Below are 25976 nucleotides of genomic sequence, written 5' to 3' on the forward strand. Positions count from 1 at the left end.
GGGTCACTTGACAATTAATGACACCAGACAGCACAAAACCAGCTCCTGCTGTGAAACCTCTGTGAAAGCCATCTGCAGTCACAGCACTTCTCCATTTACACACTCAGACATCTCCCAACCCCAGCACCGCTGCTCTTTACACCCAGCATGCACACTGGTCTTAGCACAGTTGTCTTGTTCAATATTGCCTAACTTCTAAAATCAAGATCAGGCATTTAATAGATTCAGGGTTTTTATTAGATTTTCCATGTGAACATTACAATTTATAATACATCATATCTAGTTTGACCTCCAGAATGAATCTAATTTAGTACATCATGGTATTAGTAAAAACAAGCCTGATAAGTGGGCTAAACTTCCAACTAGTATCTTCGTATCCTTCAGACAAGGCAAGCTAGAATGTCAATCACTTTACAGACATTTAAGTAGTGTTTTCCAAAAACCACCCAGCCCCAAATTAAACTAGGAAGCAAATACAATTTAAAGCAGGAAAGATTTGGTCATTTCCCTCCCCCCAGGAGAATTTAATTAACAGCTATAGTTTTGCCTCATTACAGTTTTGGATCTCAATTAAAAATCCTGGAGTCTGTCGGGATGGAATCGCACGTGTCAGTCGCCGTCTTCGGGGCAGCTGCTTAGCGGTAGCCGGGCCCGGGCTGGGTGTAGCCCTGAGGCCCGAAGGGCGGACGGCTGCGGGCGTAGGGGTTGGGCCCGCTGGGCGGCGGGGTCATGGTGCTGCCGGGCGGGGGCGTGAAGCCGGGCCGCGGCTGGAAGGTGCCCGGCGCCGCCTGGGAGCCGCTGTAGGCGGCGGGCTGGGAGGCCTGCGTGGTGTAGGGCTGCGGGGGGAAGCTGCCCGCCGGGTACTGCGGCGGCTGCTGCGCCGGCAGCTGCTGCGCCTGCCCCGGGAAGGTGGCGGCCGGGGCCGGGGCAGGCGCCTGGCTGTAGGCCGGGAACTGCTGGGCTTGCTGCGACAGGGGCTGCTGCTGGCTGTAGCCTGCTGGAAAGGCAGAGAGCAAGGTGGGGTGAGAGACACTAAAGAACCGTGGGTGCCTGCAGAAAGACCTTTTGTTTTCATGTTCACAGTGACAAACGCAAAACGATGCAGGAAGCACAGAAAAGGCAAACCAAGCGTGAGCTGCGAGTTTTCCTGCCCTTCACATAAGCGCACGGCCGAGGTTTTGGTGCACACCGTGGTAGCACAGCACACTGACAACAGTTACTATAAAACAGTTTTCCTGTGACTGACAAGAAATGAAGAAAAAAGACAAGGAGTCTTTTCCCTAATATCACACAAAAAATAAAGTCTTCATTGGCAAATGAGGCGAAATTCAACCCTTTTCCCAAATAAAACCTCCAAATTAAACTGTCATGAAAATACTCTCAGGGTTTAATATAAGTCATACCTTTGGATAAATCATAGGTGTTTTCAGTTCCTTAGAGTTAAATATGAAAAGGGTGTGTAGAACAGAATACTTTAGCACAAAACTTCCGTTTACACATGTCGCAAATTTGATTTTTCTGTATAAAACCAGCTTCCAAAGGGAATTTCTCTTCTCAAAAATTTTAAAATAGAACAAAGTCCTTTCATGAAGAAATAGCTACTTTTATCCATAATGAAACACACCTGCAGCTACTTGCAATGAAACCTCTCCAGTGACTGGAATCCTGTCAGCATTAAACACCAGACACACAAATTATTAAAAGTGCACAGCCCTAAACGGAAAGAGTAAGGGTAAGAATGCACTGGAGTAAACTCACCTTGAAACTGGCATCAAAATTTACTCATGAGACAAACCACTGAAGGGTCCATTTTTACAACCAGGTATAAATAGCCACTGTTGCCTAGTAGATCTACAAGAGTGGGAAGGGATCCTGCTCTTGGGGAGACATGGGTTTAAAAGGAGACAATACTCATGGGAACTAAAGCAACACAAACAAAAAGATCCTATGACTCAACATCTTCAAAGGCTGCTGTCAATAGGTCCTCAAAAAAACACCCTGTTTCTGAAGATTAGGTTAATTGTGAAATAAGTTATGAGACACAGAGGTGCCTCAATAAGTTTTTGGTGGCGTTTCATTCATACTTGACAATGATGTTGACTGGAACGCAAAACTCACATTGCACTGCAGCTTTCACAGGAACATCAGTAAAATGATGGATTAGATAATGGTAGGATATGACTAGAAAGCAGGTTGCAATTCCTTTGTTTGCCCACCCAGTTTTTAAGCCTAGAGAGTCAGACAGACCCTTCTACTTCCAGCAGGCTTGTTACTTCTGAAATTAGACCTCAGCATATCTGTCACTGTATTCTAATTACAAAGGTGGGGGGGAGAAATCTGCAGAGAACAAGATACCATTTAGACACTCCAACCAGCTCTCACACAGTGCACAGGAACAAGGTCTGAGGTACAAACCTTCAATCCAAGTATTCTAGGGTTCTTATCCAAGCTAAGCATGGAATTTCTCCGTGAGCTCTGCAAATCCTCTCATCTATATAAAAATTGATCAACTCCTACTGTGCACCAAGAAAAGGTCACACTGGCTCTGAGTCACTTAATGGGAGTCTTCTGTTTAGTTTAAGGAAGATTTTTTAAAACAAGGAATGATAAGTGCTTTGTATCATTTTCTAAAAGTATTAAAGCAAAATGCAATTTGTTACAGAATCTACTCTTACAGGTTCATCCCTAAACCTCATCGGGATTTATCATTCCTAGCATATACTAAGCATTCCTAGATGCCAGCTACTTCTAAAGGAAGTAACTGAAAAGTTCTGAGGTCAAGTTTATTTTTGGTATACACCAAAGCCAGCTTTTCATATTTCACTGCACATAAACCACTAGTGCACTAAAATATTCTTCTGCTAAAAGTCTACTGTCACCTTAAGGTATCAGCAAAATCAAAAACTAAAAAAAAACCTATCACTTGAAAGTTTCTCTGGGATTTACAGTATTTGTAGTAGCCAAGGATTTACTGAATGACAACTACCGTGTTTACACCACTAAATTTTGCACATGGAGATCATTCTAGATGCAAGAAATAGGGGCCATCTTTAGACACCTTCAATATTTAAGGAAGCTAAATTGGGATGTTTCACTTGCTTGCTAGAATCCCATGATTGCAGAAGATAATCCTGAAGGCTGCGCATCCTTCAGGTGATTCATTTTGCCTGCCTTTCTAACAAGGCGTTCTGCTGATTAGTAATGAAGTCTACCTTCAATCAAGTAGGACTGAGACAGCAGAACTCTGACTACGTATCAACAATGTAAACAGCTACAGTGTTCTCCTCCTGGCAATTTCTGAATTGTGCCACTTCCCATAAGGAACCTGGGCAGCCCAGCACCCTGACCTGCCCCACAGGGTCAGGAACTGCTGACAGGGCCGGGCGCTGCAGGAGAGGTCCTACAGCTGAGCTGCTGTTGCAGAGCTGCTTACCTGGGTACTGCACGCCGTACTGCTGCTGGGGCTGAGCCTGCGGCTGCTGAGCAGGGTAACCAGGCTGCTGGTACTGCTGATACATCTGACCTAGGGATTAAAAACGCATTTCATTGAAGCCCAGTACCCTGGTGCATTACAGCAAACAATACCCTGACAGTTCAACATCACAGAAACAAACCCAATGACACCGAAGTACAGATTTTAGTTGCTGAAACATGTTGTTCTGACTAAATAATGTTTATCTAAAGAGTTCTAATTTGGTATGTGAGGCTTACTATTGCACATTTTCAGAGGCTGCCAGAAGCTATGCACTTTAGTTAGCACTACTCTTGTTGGTAACAGACCAGGAATCTTTAAACATCTCCATTACTGCTCCAGAACTTACACTGTAAATTAAAGTACTTCAGAAGTTAAACATGTCCTCAGATTGTCTGTTTAGATTAGGTTTTTAAGACCATTTCTGCAACCAAGTACTGTAAGCAGAGTGGTACATTATTTATGCTTACCACATTTTCCAGATAAGTCATCCATCTTTTAGCATCGCCAAGTCTTCTTAAGAGACCCAGGGGTATACACCCGAAGCAAAAATAAAACCATACATTCTTAAGCTTGGGTAGTCCAAGTCAATGCTTATTTTTCCTACATTCACTGTTTTCAATTTCTTGGCCAGAAGAGGCAGAATATTTGTTCAGACAACCTATGGGTCCTGTTGAGGCTTTATGCTTCTGCTGTTTTTCAATCTAGTAAGTCACAGTCAAAGAACAAAATCAATTATCTGCCAAAACTAAAGCTTAGCTGAACTGAAGCAGACATGGAAACTTTACTATTATGAAGTGTTACTGTATTATTATTCATTCTGCAAAGACCAGCAGACTGTATAAATACACTGTAAACTCTGTCTTTGGAGCCACACCGAGACAAAAGCAACTCGACTCTACTCCGAGTCCTCCCAGACAGACCCCTGTCCACACTGATTTAAACTCCTTATTTCTTATTTACCTGCATTATTTGTAGCTGAAAGGAACAGTATTTTACATTCACACTAAGGTGTTCTGAATACTTTATAATGATGCAGTCACTTAAACTATTATTTGGTGCGCAATTATTGTGGGATGATGAGAGTGCTGAACACAAGGCTGGAAGAGAATTTAAGCCTGTTAGCTTGATGTTTAAGAATTAGAAGCTCAGAAAGCGTGTTTTCTCTTTCTTAAACTCATTTGACACGGGGAAGTTCTGGGAGAATAACCAGCAGGCTGCCCGTCCTGGGATAATTCCCTGCAGGCTAACAGAGAGACCACACTGGCACCTGCTGGAAATCCCAGGTAAAGGGATAGCAAAGGAACAGCATGGAGTTTTACCAAAGGTTTCTGAGAAGGCTTGCTGTCTTCTCCAAGGCTGAGGCATTACTGAGGAACAGAGAGGTGTTCCAGTGCCATTCAAGAAAACATTTTAAATTTACAGCCATGAATACAGGCAGGGATCCTTTGGGTCCTCAGACACAGAGTCTTCTCTCTCCCTGGATTTTTATTCTGAAAACTAGATGACCTACAGCATCAGTGTCTGGTTTTGTACTTAGCAGTGCTTATTGCAGTGAAGGATCTGCCAGCATTTACCATTGTTCCTGTGCACTGAAAAAGACTTTTAGTCTGATTCAGAATAAAGACCATTTACATATATTCACACAACATTCTCTTCCCTAGAAGATCATGAAGTGCTTATGGGAATGAGATTTTACATGTATTTCAGTAAGGACTAAAAAAGCAGTATTACATAATTGGTTCTTCTCTGTGTTCAGGACTGAATTTAGTGGTAGAAAAGCACCGGCCACAAAACACAGCACTGTATTAGAATATCTTTGCTGGATTGATTTAATTCAAATTAGTGAATACTGAAAACTTCTCAAGGGAGGCAGCCCTTCAGTAGTATCAGCACACAGAAGTGAGTTGAGTTGGTATTCACATGTAACAACAACCTAATAACCAATCATAATCATCACAGCATTTACTGGCAGAGAATGCCATTAAAAAATAATCCCTGATATAACCAGAATGACTGACACATGACTGGCATCACCAGTTTACTTGTATCTTCAAAATACTGGGAAAGTGTGTGGGGGAAGCAGAGCTTGGGGTGTTTTGGGTTTTTTTAAGAAGTGAACTAATAATTTCAAACTAGTTTCAAAACTAGTTTCTAACAGAACCTGCTCTTCACCAGCAGTGCCATATATGTGAGTTCATCCTGTTGAAAACCTAACAATCAAAACTTATCCGAAGTTCTGGCTGGGTTATGGCTCTATGGGGACAGCACAAGCCCCCAATTACGACTGGACTGAGGTGCTATCAAACCTCAGTGAAGTATGGAAAACTACTCCATGTTTCAAAGGAAAGTCTTTGAACACTGTGGAATAAAGTTGGTAATTGCAACTACTTTACCCAGCTTTGGTAAGACGCTGATGTTTATCATATGCATACAAGGCACAGCAAAAGCAATCCTCCTCATATTTCTAATGAACTGATCTCTGATCTCTTCCCCAAAGACTAAACCATGGAGTGAAGAAAATATAATCAATACTTAAAATATTGCAGTAGCAATAATAAAAACTATATAAAACTAAAGATCAAACCCTTTATAATTATTAGTGTTGCACTATACTTTCCTTGATCCAAGTTCAGAAAAATCACTACATCTACTCTGATACATGAGCCTAGATAACTTCTTCCCCAAGTAAGATGAGTTTTACTGAAACAAATACTTTTCCCCTTCCCTGGTGTTAGCAGCCATACAGGATTCCAAGCTAGTGTTGCTAGTGCTTTTAAGTGTTTCATTTCTTTGTTTCAGTTCTAGTTTAACAGCAACACTTAAAACTTCTTACCTTACTGTATTAAACTAAACTAAAAAAAACAAACTCAAAATGCAAATTCAGTAGCTGAGAATATGGTTTCTGAACATTAAATTTTCTGGCTGCCAACAGAAGAACCTGGAGCCCTTTTTTGCAAAAGTAACTTTTATACATAAATGCCAAACCACTCTAAGCTATTTAAAGACAAAAATGTCTCTTGCTATAATACTTGACTAATAAGCAAAAAAAGGCTGAAAGCTGCAAAAGAAGTAACCTCCACTGCAACCAACAGTATTCATACCTCTTTAAATATACATAACTACTAGCTGTTCAAATACTCTGCTTGATCAAAATATTACTTATTCCCTTCAGGCAAGACAATCCAAGTGACTATGGATACTGTGACCACCATCTCACACGTGTTGAGCATTACATCATTAAAGCAAGCATCAGGGGGCTCTCACTTGTGCCTACACCAGCACAGAAACAACTTTATATTATTCTTCATACAGAGGAAGAAGTAGCAAAGCAGGTTATTTCACAGACAGTTTAATCCAGAAGTGTGCAGGTCAAAATGCTCAGTGCACTTAGAAAATAGGAACAGAAAAAAATGATGCCCAGATGTAGGAAACCTCAAAATAGGTTAATTTTGAGAAGTCGCATAGCATGTTAAAGGGCATAGTGCAAACAAATCTGAATAGCAGAGTTAAGACCTTAAACTTTAAAGGACAGCCAGGTGGGGCTCTCAGGAGTTATAAGGAACTCCATGCATTTAAGATGTTACAAGGTTTAACTTGACCAGCACAGAGCCATACACAAAAAGGAAGCAATGAAATAATGGCTCCAGTCTGTCAGATAGAAATGATGAGTAAACAACACTTTTAATACATAGTAGACAAGTCCACAAACTGTTAGTTGAGTGAAAGCTCGACACAACACACAGTGTATGACACGAGCACAGATGCAAGCAGAAAACAGTACCATGAAAATTCTCTCATGTTACACCGCCTGCCCTTTCAAACAGAGCCACTGCTCCACCTGCTGTTTCTGTACTGAACAGCACGGGCAGCGAGGACAAAAGCTGTTCTGCCTAGGGGCATACATCGATCTGCAGTTTGGTATCCACTTTGGGTCTGCTAATTGAAGGCAGAATCAGACACCATCCTTCACATCTCGGACAATAGAAAAGCACGGTGCTTACCTTCCACCTGCCCCGTCTGTGGCTGTGTGCTGGGGTAGGGCGGCTGCTGTGCCTGAACCCCAGGGGGATGGGCTGCAGAAGAGGAGGAAGCTATGCTGTCCGGCGTTCCTGATCGCTCTTCTGCAGGGGCACTGGGTGGTCCTAGAGGAGCAAGAACAAGTATGTGAGATGAACAGATGTGAAATAAAAAATTCTCATATAAGAATTTTTGCAAATATTTTTAACGTTTTTTCCACATCAGATTTACATCTGTGTGTCATGCCCAAGCTAAAACTAAGTGTGTATTTACACATCTTAAAAATATTTGAGGGGGGGAATTTTCCACCTGTCTCTAGATCACTCAGATTTCATTCTTTTGAGGAACTTAACTCATTTGTGAGTTAAAACCCTTCATGATAGCATACTTTTTCAACAGCTTCAAGAGTTAACCTTGTACACACACACACCAAGAGCTGCCACGTTTGGACACAACATGCACTTACCTATTTTTTCTAATCTGGAGAAAAGGTGAAAGGTTGTGATGCCATGAAGATTTTTTGCCTTTTCTTTTATATCCCTTTTATACCTTTTTTACAACTTCTGTATTCTTAGTGCTTTTTCCCTACATTCTTGAACTTGTTTGTCAAGCTGAGAGACTGAACATTTTAGAAGCTTCGTAGCTAGGGATCAGTGTGCCCCAGACCCCAAGGTCCTCTCCAGAACACATTCTGTAAACTGAGATAGAACCATCCAGGGGAAGGTTCCTTGGGGAGGGGGGCTCACTTGAGCCTCTCACTGGGGAATCTTTGATAGATATGCTAACTAGTAAAACCTATAATGTTATACCAGATCTATTGTGGGTGTGCATTTTTGCAGGGTGCATTTCAGTGCATTTGACCTGGATATAATGCACCCAAGGATCCTTAAAATAAATACCAAGGTAAAATCCCTTTTTCCCTTCTAACCGTGCATGACTCTTGATTTTAAGACCAGGAAAAGTCATCAGATGCATGGAAGTATCCAAATGGATTAGTGAACCACATGGACCAGGCCACAAAGTGTTTTACTGATAGTCAAATGGCATGTGAACAGAAAACCGCCAAAGAGGTGTTAAAATCACACTCCCAGACATGATATGGCAGGCTTCAGTCTAAAAGCAATTGACTGCTCTGCTAATTCTGAAAATATTCCAGCTGGAACCCAAAGACAGCATGGAATCAGGGAATTCAAATTTTCTCTACATTAGTAAGAAGTTCTGAAACACACATGTGAACAAATATAAAATACTACAATTTAATGCAAAATATTTTGTTAGAAACATGGAAACTTAAACCTGGATCTTTCCAACTGTATGAATGCTATGAGACTCTACTTTCAAATACACACTTAAAGTTAAGCACAAGTACTACAGCTGCTGCCAATTTGCAATTTTAAGAATGTTATATTTACACAATATAAATATGCATCCAACAAGCCCCTAATTGTGTTTTCATGTTAACCTTATTAGGGGAAAGTTAATTAAATTTGCCTTCTTCTTGATTTGCATTTATATACATAACTGCAGGATTACAGCTTTAGAAATGGGATTTCTTATATCCTGCTTAAATGGTCCTCTGTGGAGGTCTTTGTACGTTCAATGAATGGTCAAGTCAGTTCAATCTCTCAGAAGCAAATATTGAACTATCACTGCTCAAAACATTAACTGAAACTGACAAAACCACTCATTCAAAAATTAGCTCAAATTTTCTGCCAGTTGTGCTTCACTTGCTATTGCTTACTTGTTCAGAGAGCCCATTGCAAGTTTTCAAGTACCATCAAACCTTTTTCAGCCTTGCGAAAGAACCATGCTGTGACAATACCCAAAATGTGCCATGGAGGAAGAGATCACACAATAGGCCTGGCCTACAGACCAGTACCTCACACTGAAGTCAACCACTCTCTGTGGGTACAATTTTGAATCCTGCACAGACACAATCCCACACCTATTCCTTTTACTCCACACTTTTGCCATGGCAGCCACACTGAAGAAATAAGCTCCAGATGCTACTGGCTTGCTCATCTGTATCATCACTTCATATATTATAAAAAACTCACTTGCTCTGAAGCTGAGAGTACACAGCAAATCCTGTTAGCTAACAGCAGTTTCATTTTCATGTTTAAATGCACCATTAAACCTTGCCAGGCCCACACAGATTCTGTGCAAAATCACTTCCCTATGTTCTGCATTGCACTCCTTATCACATTCAACATTGCTTTTCTAGCTTCAGCTATCCTGTCTCAAACTGATGGCATTCAGTTTAGTATAATCAGTTTTCATATGCTCAGCATTCTACTAGTAGGGCCAACAGTCCTCCAGCTCTTCAAAAACAAATATAAGTCAGACAAGTGTGTTATTCCTTTCTGTTAATAGTACAAAAGTTGACTCTATTTACTTCTAACACAAGACAGAGAAAAGGTGGGGTCATATAACACATCCTGACTGACCCAAACAGCAGAAGCACAAGCCAAGAACATGAACTGCAAGATCAAACCCTAAAGCAGAGCAATGGGTTCTTCTATCACTGGCAGATAACAATTAAGTTAGTCTACACAATAGCTTTAAGTAATTCAAATTTTTTAAAAAATGAAGCTGTTTTCTACTCCAAGCTAAAACACAATGCTAAAATCAACAGCAACATTTCAACATTTTGTATACAAAAGTTAGCACACAGATACAACACCTTAACACAGCAAATTTTAGAATTCTGAAAAGAAATAGTGAACACAGAACACAGCTTAATATATCCAAAATACACATGCTTTGTTACAAATCAAAACTGGAGTCATTGATTATGAACAGATTAAGCTTTCCTTTTCACCAGCCACATCCTTACCTGACACCTGATCATCTGTCAAGCCAAAGGCTGACATGACATTCTTGCTGATTTCATCCTGGTTCTTTAGTGGATCGAATGCAGACATGCTCGCTGCTATAACTTGAGTGGATGGCTTAACATTAGCGTCAGCAGCAGCAGGCTTTTCATCCCTACCATCTACAGCATCTACAAAGCAAAACGCCCAGTTACCAGCTCTCCAGAACTGAAACACCAGCACACACACATTGCACTACAGCAACCTTAAGACCGCAGAGTTGAGGGCTTTAGAAATTTAACTGTTGAAATGGGCACATTAGGGTAACAGCAAAGAATCACTGCTGTATCTGGGATGGATCACAAAGCTTAGGTTTCTTTCACAGTTACTTAAAGATACACTAACACTGAGGAGTATCAATATCCTATACCACGTGTTCTGAAATTCAAAGGCACAAAGCTCCTGCTTCAAACAAATGAATTGACTACAAAGAATTCAAAATAAGAAAAACATACAGGATAGTTCCAGCTTATTATGGTGTTTTATCACTGCAGTTTCTGCTTTGTACTCTACTTTTCTCCACTAATTTTTCCTAAGCTGATAGGTGAAGTTGAGATCTTTGCAACTATACACGTAACTGAATTGCTCAGAATTGCCTTGCCTAATTAGTGCTACATTTTCTGTTAAAAACAAACTAGTACAGATAGATACAGAATGGCTAGTTTTGTTTACACTCTTAGATCATCACTCTAACCTCCTTCCAAATAGGTTGTAACGAGAATCCATGGTATTCCATTGAAATTAGTATTTGCATATATTGTAGGAACAGGGCTGGGATTTTTTTAAGCAGCAAAAGCAGTAAAATTTAAAAGTGCAGATACAAAAGCAACATTTCTTAAAAGGCAGGCTGATGTTCTTCTTTCACCTCTTTACTCAGAGCACTGTACTTCATGACTTTGTGTCATTATTTTCTGTGTCCAGCTGACCCAAACTCTGAAGTTGAGCAAACAGAGATACAATGTTTGCAGCAGTACAACTGCCCTAAGCTAGGAGATCAAGACCTCAAAACTGTGAGAATAAGACTTTTCTTTCCCATTTTGCCCTCCCCCAAAAATCCTTTCCCACTCCTACCTGCACCCTTGTGCTGCTTACCCTGAGACAGCTCTGATGCTGGTCTGAGCTCAAAATGTGTGGATTCAATTTCCTAACCTGGCAAAAAAAGTGGATATAATTTTTGCTGAATTCACTTCTTACTGTTTTAGTGAATCAAACTTGCTTAGCAACACTAGATAAGCACCAGAGCTAGCCCAAAGTAAGCAGAGGGACTACTCAACTGCGAGCAAGAACTCTTCAGCAACAACAAACTATTAATTTAGCTAAAAGCCCTTTCAAGACATTGCTGGGGTTCACAGGTGTTAGTTACAGTGTTTTCATACATTGCAACAAAACCTTGGATTCTGAAGTTTCATTCCTAAGTTAGTTCAGTGCTTTACTCCACATACCTCAAATGAAAGTTCAGCCTCTGAAATAGCTAAAGCTATTAAAAATTAAGTTCTGGGCCATCAAGCAACAATTAAGAATGATCCATGTTTCATTTTGTTAAACAGCACACCACTCTGCAAATCAAAGCAAACAACCCTTTGCCAGGCTGCCTACCACTCTCAGGCAGATTAGTGGAAAGCCCTGGATCCGCTGGTGGTTCTAAACAGTCCAGTAAACGATTGACTTTATTGCGAAGTTCTATCAGCTCTCGGCGCAGGTACTTCACCTGGTTAGATTCTAGGGGTCTCGGTTGTCCATTCACTGCAAAACAGCAATTAGATAAACTTAAGACTGTAGCTAACATCCAGTTCTAACCTTCAGTTTAAGATGACAAAAAAAAATTCAAACTCTTACTTGCTTGTAGCATCATCATCCTTTATGGAGTTTAAAGTGACAAAGTTTAGTCCACACAGACTGAACTCATTCTAGAGCTTACTGTTCCTTTAATAGAATCTCAGTTCAGCAAAAGCTCCAGTACCAAAGCAAAGTCCACAGTAAGCGTCCCTTTAGAACTAACGCAGCACACGCGACACTGCGGCAACTCATGAATCAGGTCAGTGTCCAGGTTAAAGGCAGGAGCTATTCCTTGGAACTAGATGCTAAGTTACCTACAGCAGCTTGAAAATACAGAACTTTTACACAAAGGCTAAAGGATAAATGTTAAGATCTATTCAGCTCCAAGCAACTAACACTAGTTTGGAGCAGTGTACCAGTAACACTGTAAGATAATCGTCAGCTTCAAATTCTCATGCACCTGTGAAGAAAACCCTACAAATGCTAGAGAGTGGAAGATAACATGGAAAAGAGCACTAAGGAAGAAAAGAACCACTGATCACATGTATATGTACACATGCCAAATACTTTCAGCAATCTTATAAAAAGCAGTAGTTTCAGTTTCCATTAAGTTCAGAAGTCTCATGAAAAACATCACGAGAAACCAGATATCATGTATTAATTCAGCAGTTCTAATGTACCGATTGCCTTTTCTTCACCTTATAAGCTGACAAATTTAAAGTTTTTTGTACCTTCCAGTGAAGCCTACTGCCTGAATCTTAATAAATATTATTTAGAAGAAATTGAAAAATACAGTCTTCTATACTTACCAAACAATGTCAGTTTAAGTATCCTACTGCATTGAATTGCAAATGAGAGATCTGAGCTATCAAAAATTGTTATAAGATCTCCATCTGAAAAGAGTAAGAAAAAGTTACATTAAAATCATAGCCTGTGACTACTGAACTTTACATTAGGACAGAAATGTTCCTTCATTACTCAAACCCAAATTTCCCTATTTGATTGTGAGGTCACTAGAAAAAAATGTTTATTATTTTAGTGCAAGAATCAGCGTGCAAAAAAATCATACACAGAAGGTAAGACAGAAGCATGACTGGTTCCAAAAGTTCCAAATTAGCCCTTTGATGTTCCATATAGCACATCATTCTTTTATGTTTACATACAGGATGAAATATTAGAGCTAAGAATTTGCAAAGTCCGACACCAGAAAGAATGATGCTACCAGTTAAAAGTGAAATGCCTCTGCTGAGTGCCTCCAGAACCATGCTGTTCATGAACAGACAGGAGTCAGATAAATGGCCCAAACCAAACCCAACTCAATTTTTAAAAATCAAAACACAGATGCTGACAAGGGAAAATTTCAAATGTCTAGAACACTTCCTCAGGTTATATTCAGAACACATGAGTTGCAAGACTATTACCATTCCCTTGCTGAAAAACAAAGTTCATGTGTAGAAGTGAATATTAAAGATCTCTCTCAGCTTTAACACACAAATAAGTATTAACACATGAAGATGCCAAAGTAGTCAGAAGAAAACTTCTCTCAAACAGGAATTTGACATGAAGTCACAGATCTTAGGCATGGGTTTCTCCCATGTCACATGTCAGAGGATCCTAATGAATTTGCGCACTGCCATCAGTCACAGGAACTATATTACAAGTGGATGGAATCATTTATTTTTAAGATACAAAGGGCCATACACAAAGCACTGATCACCTTTAATCGTATTAATTAATCGTACCTCAAAAGAGATACCAAGTTCCCATTAAGTCTGGTCTCTCACGATTTTTGAGTCAAGAAAAGCTACATTAACATCTTTACTTACTCAACAAAATCACAACTAAAACAAGACTATTGTCTTTGGCAGGACAGATTTTCTAGTGTTTAACATATTCCACAGGTTATTAATAGCTTAAATGAACCCAAGCTAAGCAGTGCAAAGGAAAGAGTGGGAGCACATTATCAGGAAAACGGGTACTGGCACAAGGGATAGCAGGCACACTTCCTGCCAGGGCAGTTTGATGACTTCGAACTGAGGCGAAACACCATCTAGTGATGTTTCACCTTGAAAAGCAACAGTGTTTAGACAAATGACACACAGCTTGGAACAAAGCCAACTCCAGGCTGCCCAGGTTCCTCCAAAAACGCTGTAGCAAGCAGGCTCTCTGGACAGACACAGGAACACGTTTTCCATTACAGATTACTGCCTAAAAATTTTGAATGTATATAAATTCCTTACACATTGGTGACAAAGGCAAACAACCTGTATATAAGTTATGGTTAAAATTTTCAAATAAATTAATACTTCAGTATGAACAGTCATAAAATATGTGATACCAAGTCAAAAACAGCTCAGAATTTGAAGAACTACATATTCTCATTTTGTAATACCTGACTACAAGTAACACCTCTGCAATGGAAGGTTTTTTTAAGTACAGTATTATTAATAACACCTCACAGTGCCTGTCAGTCTTCAAAGAAGGTGCTTTCTAACAAAATAAAGTTGCAAATACTAATGAAGTGATGGCATAAAAAATAATTTTCAAGTTTTTCCCGAAAGAAATACTGCTGCCTCCAAAGATTTTTTTTTATGCTCTGTCTCCACTTTCACAATCTCAAAAGACATCTGTTGATAGCAGTATCAGTCATGGATTCTCTGACTAGAGACTGGAAAGTCTCCAGAAATGAGGGCTCCAAACCCCACCAGGCAGCCTGCTCCAGTGACACACTGCCCTCCTCGCCAAAACTCAGGCTCAGCCTCTCAAACTGCAATTTCTGGGTGCTGCCATCCAGTGCTACTGCAAACAGGTCACATTCAATGGTCTTTGCAACTCCCATTCTACTCTAAGCTGCTCTGAACTCTGCCCTCAGCCCCCTCAGCACAGTGAACAAGCCCAGCTCCCTCCCGTGCTCCCTGAAGGCCACCTGCACAAAGCCCCTCCCTGTCCTCACCACACCCTGCTGGACCCTCTGCAGCTTTTCCAAGTCTCTTTGTCCTGGAGTGCACACATTAAAAGCGAGCACAGACAAGCAGTCTCACTGTTGCCACCTCACCAGTGTGAGGAAGAGGAAGATCAGTGTCCCTGTTTGCCATTATGATCCGTAACGGGACTTAGACAATCAGACTTAATCAAAGTTAAACAGATTTTTTTTTCTTTGGCAGTAAAGGGGGATGGGATGAGGTGTGCGTTCCCTCCAACTCACACGCTTCCTCCAGCTTTTCAGTAACCTTTCCTAAATGCTGATACCAAAATCCACTGGTGTCTTAACACAAAGCCCTTCTATTCCTTATTATCCTGGTAACACAATAAATGATAATTACTTCCCTTAGCAATCCACAACATTGGCAAACCATCCTTTGATGCTCTTCTGTCATATCAGTCAACACTCAGATTCACTGCCTGAACAAAGATGCATGTTCTAAACAGTCTATCCTGCACAGTGAAATGAAAATGCACATCAATACACATGGCTTATATGGATTAATGTCATCCAAAAGAACTGGGATCATTCCATCTCAATTCTCCCTCACCTACTTTAACCTTTAGGTTGAAGGCATTTTCAAATAATGAATAATTACCTATTTTAAATTGTTAGCAGAAAAAAAAGGCTGAGAAGCACCAAGTACAGAATCTTGTTAGATGCATGACGTCAGTTCTGTGATTCCTATTGGTAGCCACCAAGTTATTATCCAAGTAGAGTATATGCCAGGATTCATAAGATATATGTCAAGCCATAGAAATAGCTGACAAGTATATTAGATTTAGCAAAAAAACTTTTCATCTTAAGGAATATCAATGAAGCTTAATTCCTGTTATCATGACACACTATTACACAATGTTAATTATTTTCTGTTGGAAAACAGAACAGACCTTCCTTTATTTTCTCTACTAATCTTGTTATTTTAAGAAATTATCTTTCTCATTTTTACAAGGGACACAGCTTTCCCTCTCTACAATTTCCCATGTATCACATTCTCTGCTATGCCAATTATAATTTTTTTATCTTTCTATAAACTAGTGACACCCTTAACTAATGAATGGACTGCAAGGTATTTTAGCATTAATGCTGCATCACCATGATGCATTTCAACCTTTATGACATTAGAAATCTGCCTCATTCCTTTGCCCTGGCAGCTGTTTCCTCATCTACTAAGCTTCATTATCTACTAGATTTATCTACCCTTATATTTCTCATTTAGTCAATTTTTGAAAAAACAAAACCAAAACAAAATCTCACACAAACAAAAATCCACACTACATCAAAATGTAGTTTTCCTTCACTGATAAATTCCCCAAAGGCTGAGAGATTACTGACTAACACAGCAGCTTGAATACATGCAGTATGAGTAAACAATCCATTATTTGCTCTGACACAGAGACACCAACTTCTATTTTAAGGTAATGAAGAACAAGAGCAAAAAGGCCAACCTCACATTACACCGTCTGTTTTAAATTCAAGCATAACTTAAAAAAAAGTGAAGTTCTTGTTATTGGCTCTATAGGGCCTTTTAGCATGTGCAACTCAGTAACATGGCGTGCTTAAGATGCAATTTTACTCTTTGATTCATACAAATTCACTGCTGACAGTTCTCATTAGTTTGTTTGGGGTTGGGGGTTTTTTTGCTGACATTGGGTTTTACGTGCTCAAGAAGATTAAATAGGACATGAAAATTGTTTCATATCTAGCAGACCAATTTCCTTAGCTCAGGAGTTTGAAAGATGCCAGCTTGAATCTAGAACTTGACTTCACAAAGCAATACCTGAGACTTCTTTTTAAGCACCACGTAAGCTAAATACAATGTAGGAATATGGAGGGGTAGATGAAGCATTCTTTGAATGCTCAAAGACTGTGCACATGAATTTGGAGAAGACACAGATGGACATTGTTAGACCAGTTCAAGATACCTCCTTGTAACAGATCCAGACAAGCATTCCTGCAGGTCTTAGGGGATAAATAACAAAATAGAAACAACTAAAATATATACATTCCAATGCACCTCATGACTGAAATAGATTTAAAGAATCTTAGCTTAGTTGAAATGAAGTTAACGATATCACAGCTCTCATATGACAAGAAAATTGAAGCCTTGTTAACCTTTTCCTTGATCACTTGCAACTACCGCTGATACTAACATTTATTTGTTTTTAGTAGTGATGATCAGCTAGGATAGTATACACTGAAATCACAGTGGAATAGGAGTACATTCTGTGTAGGGGGTGAGCTCTGGCTGGATGCCAGGTATCCACCAAGGCCATTCTATCACTCTCTTCCACAAGTGGCTGGGCAGAGAACATACAGTGAAAGGACAAGATACAAGACAGGCGCAGGGAGAGATAACAAATTGATTACTGTCATGGGCAAAACAGACTCCAGCTTGGGGAAATTAACTGAATTTATTACCAGACAAAATCAGAGCAAGCTAATGAAAAATAAAACAATCTTAAAATCACCTTTCAACCCCTCCTTCCTTTCCAGCCTCTATCTCTTCCTCCCCCAGTGGTGCAGGGGCACACAGAATGAAGATTATGGTTTCTGCCACTGCTTAGGCAGAGGAGTCCTTCCCCCTGCTCCAGCTTGGGGTCCCTCCCACGGGAAAGTCCTCCATGAACTTCTCCAATGTGAGTGCATCCCACTGCCAACAGTTCTTCAGGAACTGCTCCAACATGGGTCACTTTTCCATAGCATGCAGTCCTTCAACAACAGCCTGCTCCACTATGGGTCCCGCCCAGTGTCACAAGTCCTACGAGGAAACCTGCTTGAGTATGGGCTCCTCTCTCCATGGGTCTGCATGTCCCTGCCAGGAGCCTGTTCCAGCACAGGCCTCCCACGGGGTCACAGCCTCTTCCCAGGCATCCACCTGCTCCAGTGTGAGGCTCCTCCAGAGGCTGCAGGTGGATCTCTGCACTTCCACTGATCTCCATGGGCGGCGGGGGCACATCCTGCCTTACCATGGTCTGCACCATGGGCTGCAGGGGAATCTCAGCTCTGGTGCCTGGAGCACCTCCTTCCCCTCCTCCTCCACTGACGTGGGTGTCTGCAGAGCTGTTCCTCTCACATATCCTTGCTCCTCTCTTCTCTGGCCACAATTACATCTGTGCTATAACTTTTTTTTTCCTTTTTAACTATGTTACCACAGACACATTACCACCATTTCTGATTGATTCAGCCTTGGCCAGCAGCGTGTCTGTCCTGGAGCTGCCTGGCTTTGGCCTCCCCTGTAGCCCCTCCACTACCAAAACCTGGCCACACAAACCCAATACAATTCTGAGACAAAGAAAGCTAAAAGTAAAAGCAGGAAGTCTCTAGACTGTAAAAGACAACCAAAGAATGAACCCATAATTACTGTCTCCATCATACACCATTATCTTATTTTGAATAAAACAGAGACAGTAATATACACTAAAAACCCCAGAAGAATATACTTGAAGAACAGGTAAGAATGCAAAAAAACCCAAAGTAACTAGAAGCTTTAACCTGAAGAAAAAGCATCCAATCTCCTTTCACCTTTCTCATTCCAGAAAGTAAAAAAAAAAATTACGTGGTAAGAGGGAAAACAAAACCACCACAAATCCACTGAGCACCCTCCCACTACAGATCAAGACCCAAAATATTAGGCCTACACTGCTTATCTATTTTGATAAGCAGCATCACAAAAGCTTCGTGAACCTAAAAAAATTGTCTCAGGGTCATTCAAAGTGAAATTTTATTGATTAGATACAAGAACAAAAGTTATTTGATATTTTAGGTACCACAAACAGCAATGAAGTTTCCTAGGCCTATTAAGAAAAATGAACCTGACTGCTTCAGTAAAGTAGCACTTTTTACTGTATAACAGCATAATTATCACAGTCTTTAAGAGACTTTGGATTTTATCACTTCATTCCAAGTTTCATTTTATCAACACCATCCCTCTGTCCCAGATTAAGTAATTTATCCATTCCCCACTGATATTCTAAGAGGAAAAACCCTCCAATCATAACTTTGTCTCAATGCGTCTCAAATAGGGCTCTTTTCATTCTGTGGAAGTCCTTAAGGTTATGTTTGTTTTAACACTAATTATCAATATTTTCTTTGGAACAACCAATGTGCAATTCAAATGGTCCCACGGAGAAACGACAACTTTTCATACATATTTCAAGTTAAAATTATTATTCTAATCTTTACTGATGGATGAAAACAATCAAGAATTAGTACCACATAAATCATGTTTTCAGTCTTATAAAGAAGCTTGTGTTAGGTCATACATGTTTATTCTCTTTTCACCTTCAAACCCACTGAAAACTCAAAAAAATGGTTAAATGAGTGAACAGAAGAGAAACCTGCGATCAGCTTCCTGCAACAGCAAAAAATGTACTTTCAGAGAGAAAAAATGGAGGAAATATTTCAGAAAAAAATTGAGTAAATGTTGTTAAGAGAGCCTAACAAGAGATACAGCTTCTATATTGTCTGATTAAAAAGATTTCACAAGAAATCACTTGCATTTGCCCATGACACTGGACAATTCTGAAAGGTGAATTTCAAAGTTTTTATCCATAGATAAAACATATCAGAACAACAGTAGTCAACTAAATTTCAACAGCAGTAATTAAACCTTACCTTCATCTTTATATTTTATTGTGACTTCATCATTGCTCAGAAGTTTTCCTCTAAAAACTCTTTGCATCATTAGCACCAATTCATCATAGGTGATATCTTCATTATGAATAGGGATTCTCCTAATATCTTCCCCAAGCTGAGCTTTGATGATCAGCTTCCCACTTAAGTCCAGCTGCCCATTCATGGTGGATTTCTTATCGCCTGCAGACCTGTTAGGAGCAAAACATTAAAAACATTTCAGAAAACTCAACTGTTAGTTATTTTAGTCTATCTGATGACAGTTGTGAAGCTTTACATTATCATCTGATTCGATTATTTTTACATGCCCCCAGTTATGAAAAAGAACAAATGGCTTTTTTTTTCATTTAAGAAATGACTGCCAGAACAAATATATCAAAGATTATAGGCTGTAAGGTGGCTTTACTAAGGGGATCAAGCTGAATCATGTATTTTTTCTTGAACAAAGAAGTGCAGAGCTAAACACCCATTATCACATGGATGATCAGAACTGAGGGTTCTTCCCCAGACAGGAAGATACACAATTTTTAAATTTTGATTGAGATATTTTAATCAAGATTTCAGACTTTTAAAAGCGGTTGAGAAGACCACACATTAGCTACTCATGGGGCTCAACACGTGGTCAGAACAGTCTGTTACTCTCAGCATTTTAAGAAGTGAGCAACTGCTCCAACTTAATAGGAAGTGCAACAAAGCCATCTTGTGTCCTAGCAGCACACAACATATACTTCTGTTATACCTTTATCACTTTATGTAAGAAAATTTTAAAATTACCACTTTGTATGAAGCATCTCTCACTTGAAAACACAAAGGCTTTACATTTAAAAATCTGAAACTACAGTGAAGTTACTCAAAAGAGGAATGAGAAGGAAAAAAAAACCCACAAACAAGAGATCCAGGTAGTTAGTCAAATGTGCTCTCCTATTTTCACTGCTCTGGACAGGGTCAAAACAATAGATCTGGAATGAGGAGCAACTAAAGAAGCAGTTTTATCTTAACATTTGAAGTACAGTTACTGGAGATCTTAAAATGTAGACAGCCCACATCCAAATCAAGACTTCTGAAGCCACACGCAGGCAAGTATGTTGCTCATTCTCTTGTGCAAGAACTCTTCTCAGAGATATGCAGCTATTTCTCCCTTACCTTTAAGGATGTTGTAACACAGTGCCTTATGAGAAAAATGAATTTTGCTATAGTCAGTCTATTTTTAAGTACTGCACTAAAAATTAATTCTCTCCTACCAGAAACAAGACACTCAGCTAAAGCCTTTAATACATTCCTTGATGCACCTGTATAAATTAAAATCTACTGTTTCAGTGACAATATTTTGCAGTAAAATGATACAGTATGATGCTATCTTTAGATTGCAATTAAATTTCTGGTGGGGTTGGTAATTAACTTAATATAAAGCAGATTTCAGGCAAATCTCTTTGTTTAGCCCAAAGAGATAGAAGCAATTATTGAACAAAACTCACTCTCCTCACCACACATAAGAGGAGGTAGGTGGATATAGTCTAATTGCAGGGAAAAGGGACCTGCAATTAACAGAGCCACGTTGCTGCTGAGATACTGTGATGAAACAGTGAAGTTTATAGTATTGTTAATGCTCGCTAATGCATTATTCAGGTTTTGCAACATAGGAGTCTTGACTACAGGCACATCAACCCATTCTGATTAACTTTAAATTAGATTTAAAAGCATAGGGTTTTGCACAATTTGGTTGGTTGTTGGATTTTTTTTTATTTAAGCATTAAAAAATAAAACTGTATCGACCCACGGGTTTCCTTTCATTTCCTTGCCAAAAATATCCATTTAACATTACCTTGTCTGTTTTAGTGATGCTGGATTATTGGACAGTTTTCCCACCTCACTTCAGGACTGAGTTAGGACAAGCCGCCATGCACTATCAGTGCCAGAGAACAGTAAGCTGCATCAGAAAAGAAACATATTTACAGTCACACTTCCCTAGAATGACACAATTCACATCAATTTTTCATTTTAGAACATTTTAGTGAATATACCCAATTTAAAAAGCCCTTGCTTTATCCATAATGTAACAATCAGATTTACACTTTTGAGTATTATAGAATTTGAGTTCATCTAAAGTAGATCTTGAACAAGACTTTTAATTTCATACTAGAAGATTATTTTTTCTAAATTTTCTAATAGCATGTAGGAATTCCTAACAGTAATGTATTCCTTTCCAGGACAATCTCCAAGAGATGATTTAGCATACAGAACAGTCCAGTAAGGAACACACCTGGCTCCTTCCTCTGACCCCACGGGTGTACCCTACTGGCAAGCTCTTCTCTCTCACATGCACAGCTGATTTCAAACATCCATAATCTGGTTTTTAGATGATTCACTGCTAACCAGAGAAAAACAGTAGGTTCCCCTCATCCACATAAAGCTGGGCTTCCCAGCTCTCCTCTTTCAACCGAACTGGAAGTAAACTGGAACATAAAGGATGAAGGCAGAGAACAAGCAAACCCCAGAGAAGACACAAAGCCACTCTCTGGTTCTCAAATGCTGGCAGCTGCTCCCCTCATCCTGGGTATGAAATGCTCCCCTTTAAAAAGGGTTGTGCCTGCTCCTGACAGCAAGAGACTGTTGTGACATACTAACGAGGTGAACAGCAAGAAGCTACTTTTCTGATGCCTGACTCATGTTTTATGAAGTGAGTAAGGCATGAAGATAGTGCCCCTTTCACCCCAGACCTGCTACAGCTCCACTGCTAAGCTCACTGCACTGGACAAATACGGGATACAGATAATGCATCTAAGAGTGGTTTAACCAAAGAGTTCATGTAGCTACCCCCTCATGTTGTTTAAACATTAGAGCTGAGCACTGGTTTTGCTTCTTCAGCATTACAATATATGCTACTCAGAAACTGTTAGCAGTAAGAAATGAACCTCATCTCTAAGTCCTAAACATACACATTTTGGTGAACACATAGCTGAACTCCTGCAGCCTTTCAACAGCTTGAACGTATCATTCGTATCTTTGTGCAAGGAAAGGAGCTACTGAAATGACTTACTTACCAGCATCACCCAGAGAAACCTCCTCTCTATCAATGACTATGAAAAGGTAGCAGGAAAATATTTAAACGCGCTTTTTTTTGGTCCAGCTGTTCTCCATTCTGCTTGAAGGTGTCCAGATTTAAAGACACAGATTCTAAACACTGCAGCTGTTTGCAAGTGTTACAGAAAACTATGTGAAATGTTCAAATTACTGAATTACACAGCATTAAAGCTTTTTCCCCTCACTGTGACACAGCTGAACGGATGACTCCATTGAGAGAATTTTTCAGAGAACACATCCAGAATGCACACTAATGAGCTTTTTAACAGAATCAACGTGTGTCTACTTTCCTGGGGAGGGGTGGGGGGGAATCAACCAACCAAAAAACATTTATGTCTCCATGTTTCCGATTAAAGATTGCTTCCCATAAGAATCACACTGACAATCTTTCTAACCTTCCTGGTGTAGCACATGCATTTAGCAGGTACAGACGTTTCCTCCCCTCCCGGGTCACTTTCTATTCACATCATGCACTAATCTAGGTGGTGCATGTGGACAGGGACTGCCCAATCTAGGCCAGTCACTTCAGGATCCCCTCTAAAACCAGCATCCCATCACCACATCGTATTTCACTACCATTTTTGCACAACAGCAGAGAAAAACAGCCTTGCCTAGGCAAGGGAAGGACAGGCACTCCTGTTTCAATTTTTCCTGTCAAAACAGGGTTAAGGATCAGGGTGAAGCCGACAGGAACACGGACAAGGACTGCCTCCCAAACGCCACTCCGGAGTGAGCCATGAGTTTTCCCAAGACAGCTGGGGGGGGTGAAGGGAGGGAGCAGAAAGGAGAAGAGCTCTTTTCGGTTTTCTCCAGTTCCCATACGGGCAGGCCCGGCCGAAACAGGAACAGGAGTCACAGCCATTCCCCGCCTGGCAATGAGGAGTCGGCAGCTCCTGTGGCTCCCAAGGGAAAGCGGCTGGGTGACCCAGGGAACACCCGGCCGTACAAAGGGAGGGATCCCGGGATCTCCCGCTCCCCCGGGCCCAGGAGGCCGCGGGGCGCTTTCCGCCTCCCTCAGCCGCGGCCGGGGGGACGCGAGGGGTCTACCGGCCCCTCCGCCAGGGGCCGCGTCGCCCCTGGCACCGGGGAACGATGGAGGGGAGGAGGGGATGGTCGCCTCACCCCAAACCCAAGGCTGCCCCTCTCCCCCTCCTTCCCGCCGCCTCCACAGACGGCTGCCCCCAGGAGCAGCCCCCGCTCTCTTACTGTGGCTTCTCCACCGTCCCGCCGGTGCAGCCCCCCCGTCCAGCCCCGCGCGAGCCCGGGCCCGGCCGCCGCCGCCCGTACGTGGCAGGGCAGAGAGAAGGGGCCGGAGCGAGGCCGGGCCTGCGCGAGCCGCGCGCCTGCGCGCTCCGCCGCGCGGGGCCCCGGCCCCTCCCATGGGCTGAGGAGGGGCCCGACACGGCCGCCCTGGCGCTGGTCGGCGGGGCCGCGCACTGACGCAGGATTTCTTTCGAAATACGAGCCTTGGCCTTCGTAGGCTGGTGGTGCTCAGAGAAAAAAGGGGCTGTAAAATTCCCCTGTACTTGTTAGACACCGCCAACCACACACAGGAGCCATTCATCCTTGAATGGTCGCATCCAGGTATTCATTAGTATCGTACACTCAACACGCACTCACACTCTCCTGTCTTGCATTCAGAGCTTGTCCCCCTAATAGAAAAAACCATTAATCTGTGGCTAATTTCCGGAGTTTTGTCAGTCGAAGGTGCGGGAATGGATTCGTAAGGGCGCCTCTCCCAGATTTACTGGAACTGGACCTCATGTTACTCTGGGATATTTGAGATTTCCGCTGCCTTTCTTCATGCAGCAGCGAAGCCACGCTGTGCTGGTACTTATGAGAGAGGTGCCTATGCAGAGCAATCTAAAGCACAACTGTGCTTAGTTATTTCCTGGGGTTAAAGATGCCTCTGAAAAGACACCTTTTCCTTTAGTATCTTAAAAAGCAAAGCTTCCAAATAGTGTTTTCTGCCAGGACAAGAAAAATGCCAGTTGTTTGATTTTTGTAGTATTTGTCCTTGCTGAGAGCTCTGTCCCTGCCTGAGGAGCGTCCAACAAGAAGTAAGCAGATTGAAAATGGAGGTGAGAACTTGAAATAGAAGTGAGAAAAGAGGAACACGATACAAATTTTTATTCTAAACATTTCAAGGAGGAGGAGGAGCATGGTTCAGGAGGCTTCTTTGCTAACTGTTACAAAGTATTCAGAAAATATTTGGGTATTTTTAATGAAAAAATCTTTGCTTTAAAAAATATGGGAAAGATCTGGAAAACTGGACAAGATTATACTTTCTGCCGCTCATATTTCATACCTTTGTACTGATGATTCAGTCCTTCCCCAATCCATTTCTTTATCAAAGCAGTGTTTCCAAGGTTTTAACAAGAAACTTTGTGATCCCTAAAGTCTACATATCACAAACAATACCAAAGTTCACTACACTATGAAGATAAATATATTCCACGTGTAGATAAGAGCTGAACTATTGTTCCTGTAACAATTTAGCATATAACCTGAAAAAGATCATTTTACTTTGTTCAATTTCCGAAATTAGGATTCCCCAGATAAAAGAAAAAAAAGCCATAAAATATATAATTTGGAGGGTGGGGGGGCTATTCTGAAAATGTTTTGTATTAAGCAAGACATGTTCAGTGTTGGCTATAACAGGATTTTATTCACATCTGAAATACTTAGAGACAGGATGCTTGATTATTAAAATAAGTCAACATTTCCAATTCAATACTTCAAATTCTTCTTGGGACTTTTGATTGTTTTCTGGGATAATATGGAAACAATATTTTTATTAGTTTTTTAAAAGAGATATTCAAAATTAAATGGGATGTTCTTTAGAGAATACTTCTCTTTGTGGGGAAAAATATCAGTGATTAGAAATAGTATCACTTACTTGAGGAGCCATCCTCATAGTGCCTAGCTATGTTTTACAACACAACCAAGTATCATCCTTCCTAAACCACACAAATTTCTAAAGGAAAATTTCTCAAGGAAATTGAAGGAATTGCCAAAAACAAGCATTATACATTGGACTTAGAAGCAAAAAATGGATGCCCACAGATAAATGAACTTCCTGTCCAAAAAAATAAAAAGTGTGAACTACCTATCCTAGGTAACTTTTAATGACCTT

The 25976-nt window shown here is 40.7% G+C and overlaps 1 protein-coding gene across 3 annotated transcripts; it reads right to left on the reverse strand.

Moving 5' to 3' along the window:
• Window positions 1–219: 219 nt before the first annotated feature.
• Window positions 220–24174, reverse strand: TFG (trafficking from ER to golgi regulator). 3 transcript variants are annotated; one of them, XM_048293867.1, is made up of 9 exons: window positions 24047–24172; window positions 21582–21686; window positions 19742–19950; window positions 12951–13034; window positions 11962–12108; window positions 10329–10496; window positions 7477–7617; window positions 3434–3523; window positions 220–994 (listed from the first exon to the last, which is right to left on the reverse strand). In XM_048293867.1, exons 3-9 carry the CDS (start codon window positions 19923–19925, stop codon window positions 636–638), a joined length of 1173 nt encoding a protein of 390 aa, XP_048149824.1. In that variant the 5' UTR covers window positions 19926–19950; window positions 21582–21686; window positions 24047–24172; the 3' UTR covers window positions 220–635. The 3 variants fall into 3 exon arrangements, with proteins under 3 accessions (XP_048149824.1, XP_048149823.1, XP_048149825.1); XM_048293866.1 differs by having other exon boundaries at window positions 220–997; XM_048293868.1 differs by lacking the exon at window positions 10329–10496 and having other exon boundaries at window positions 220–997; window positions 24047–24174.
• Between the last annotated feature and the right edge of the window lie 1802 nt (window positions 24175–25976).

This window comes from Corvus hawaiiensis, chromosome 2, assembly GCF_020740725.1.
Source record: "Corvus hawaiiensis isolate bCorHaw1 chromosome 2, bCorHaw1.pri.cur, whole genome shotgun sequence".
NCBI classification, from domain to species: Eukaryota; Metazoa; Chordata; class Aves; order Passeriformes; family Corvidae; genus Corvus; species Corvus hawaiiensis.

Bases quoted from the DNA above. Each gene is read 5' to 3' on its own strand.
- TFG (XM_048293866.1), bottom strand. From the start codon at position 19,925: ATGAATGGGCAGCTGGACTTAAGTGGGAAGCTGATCATCAAAGCTCAG. The intron at 13,035-19,741 runs GTAAGGTTTAAT...TACTCTTTTCAG, and splicing joins AATAAAATATAAAGATGAAG to ATGGAGATCTTATAACAATT. The intron at 7,618-10,328 runs GTAAGGATGTGG...TTGCTCCTCTAG, and splicing joins GACAGATGATCAGGTGTCAG to GACCACCCAGTGCCCCTGCA.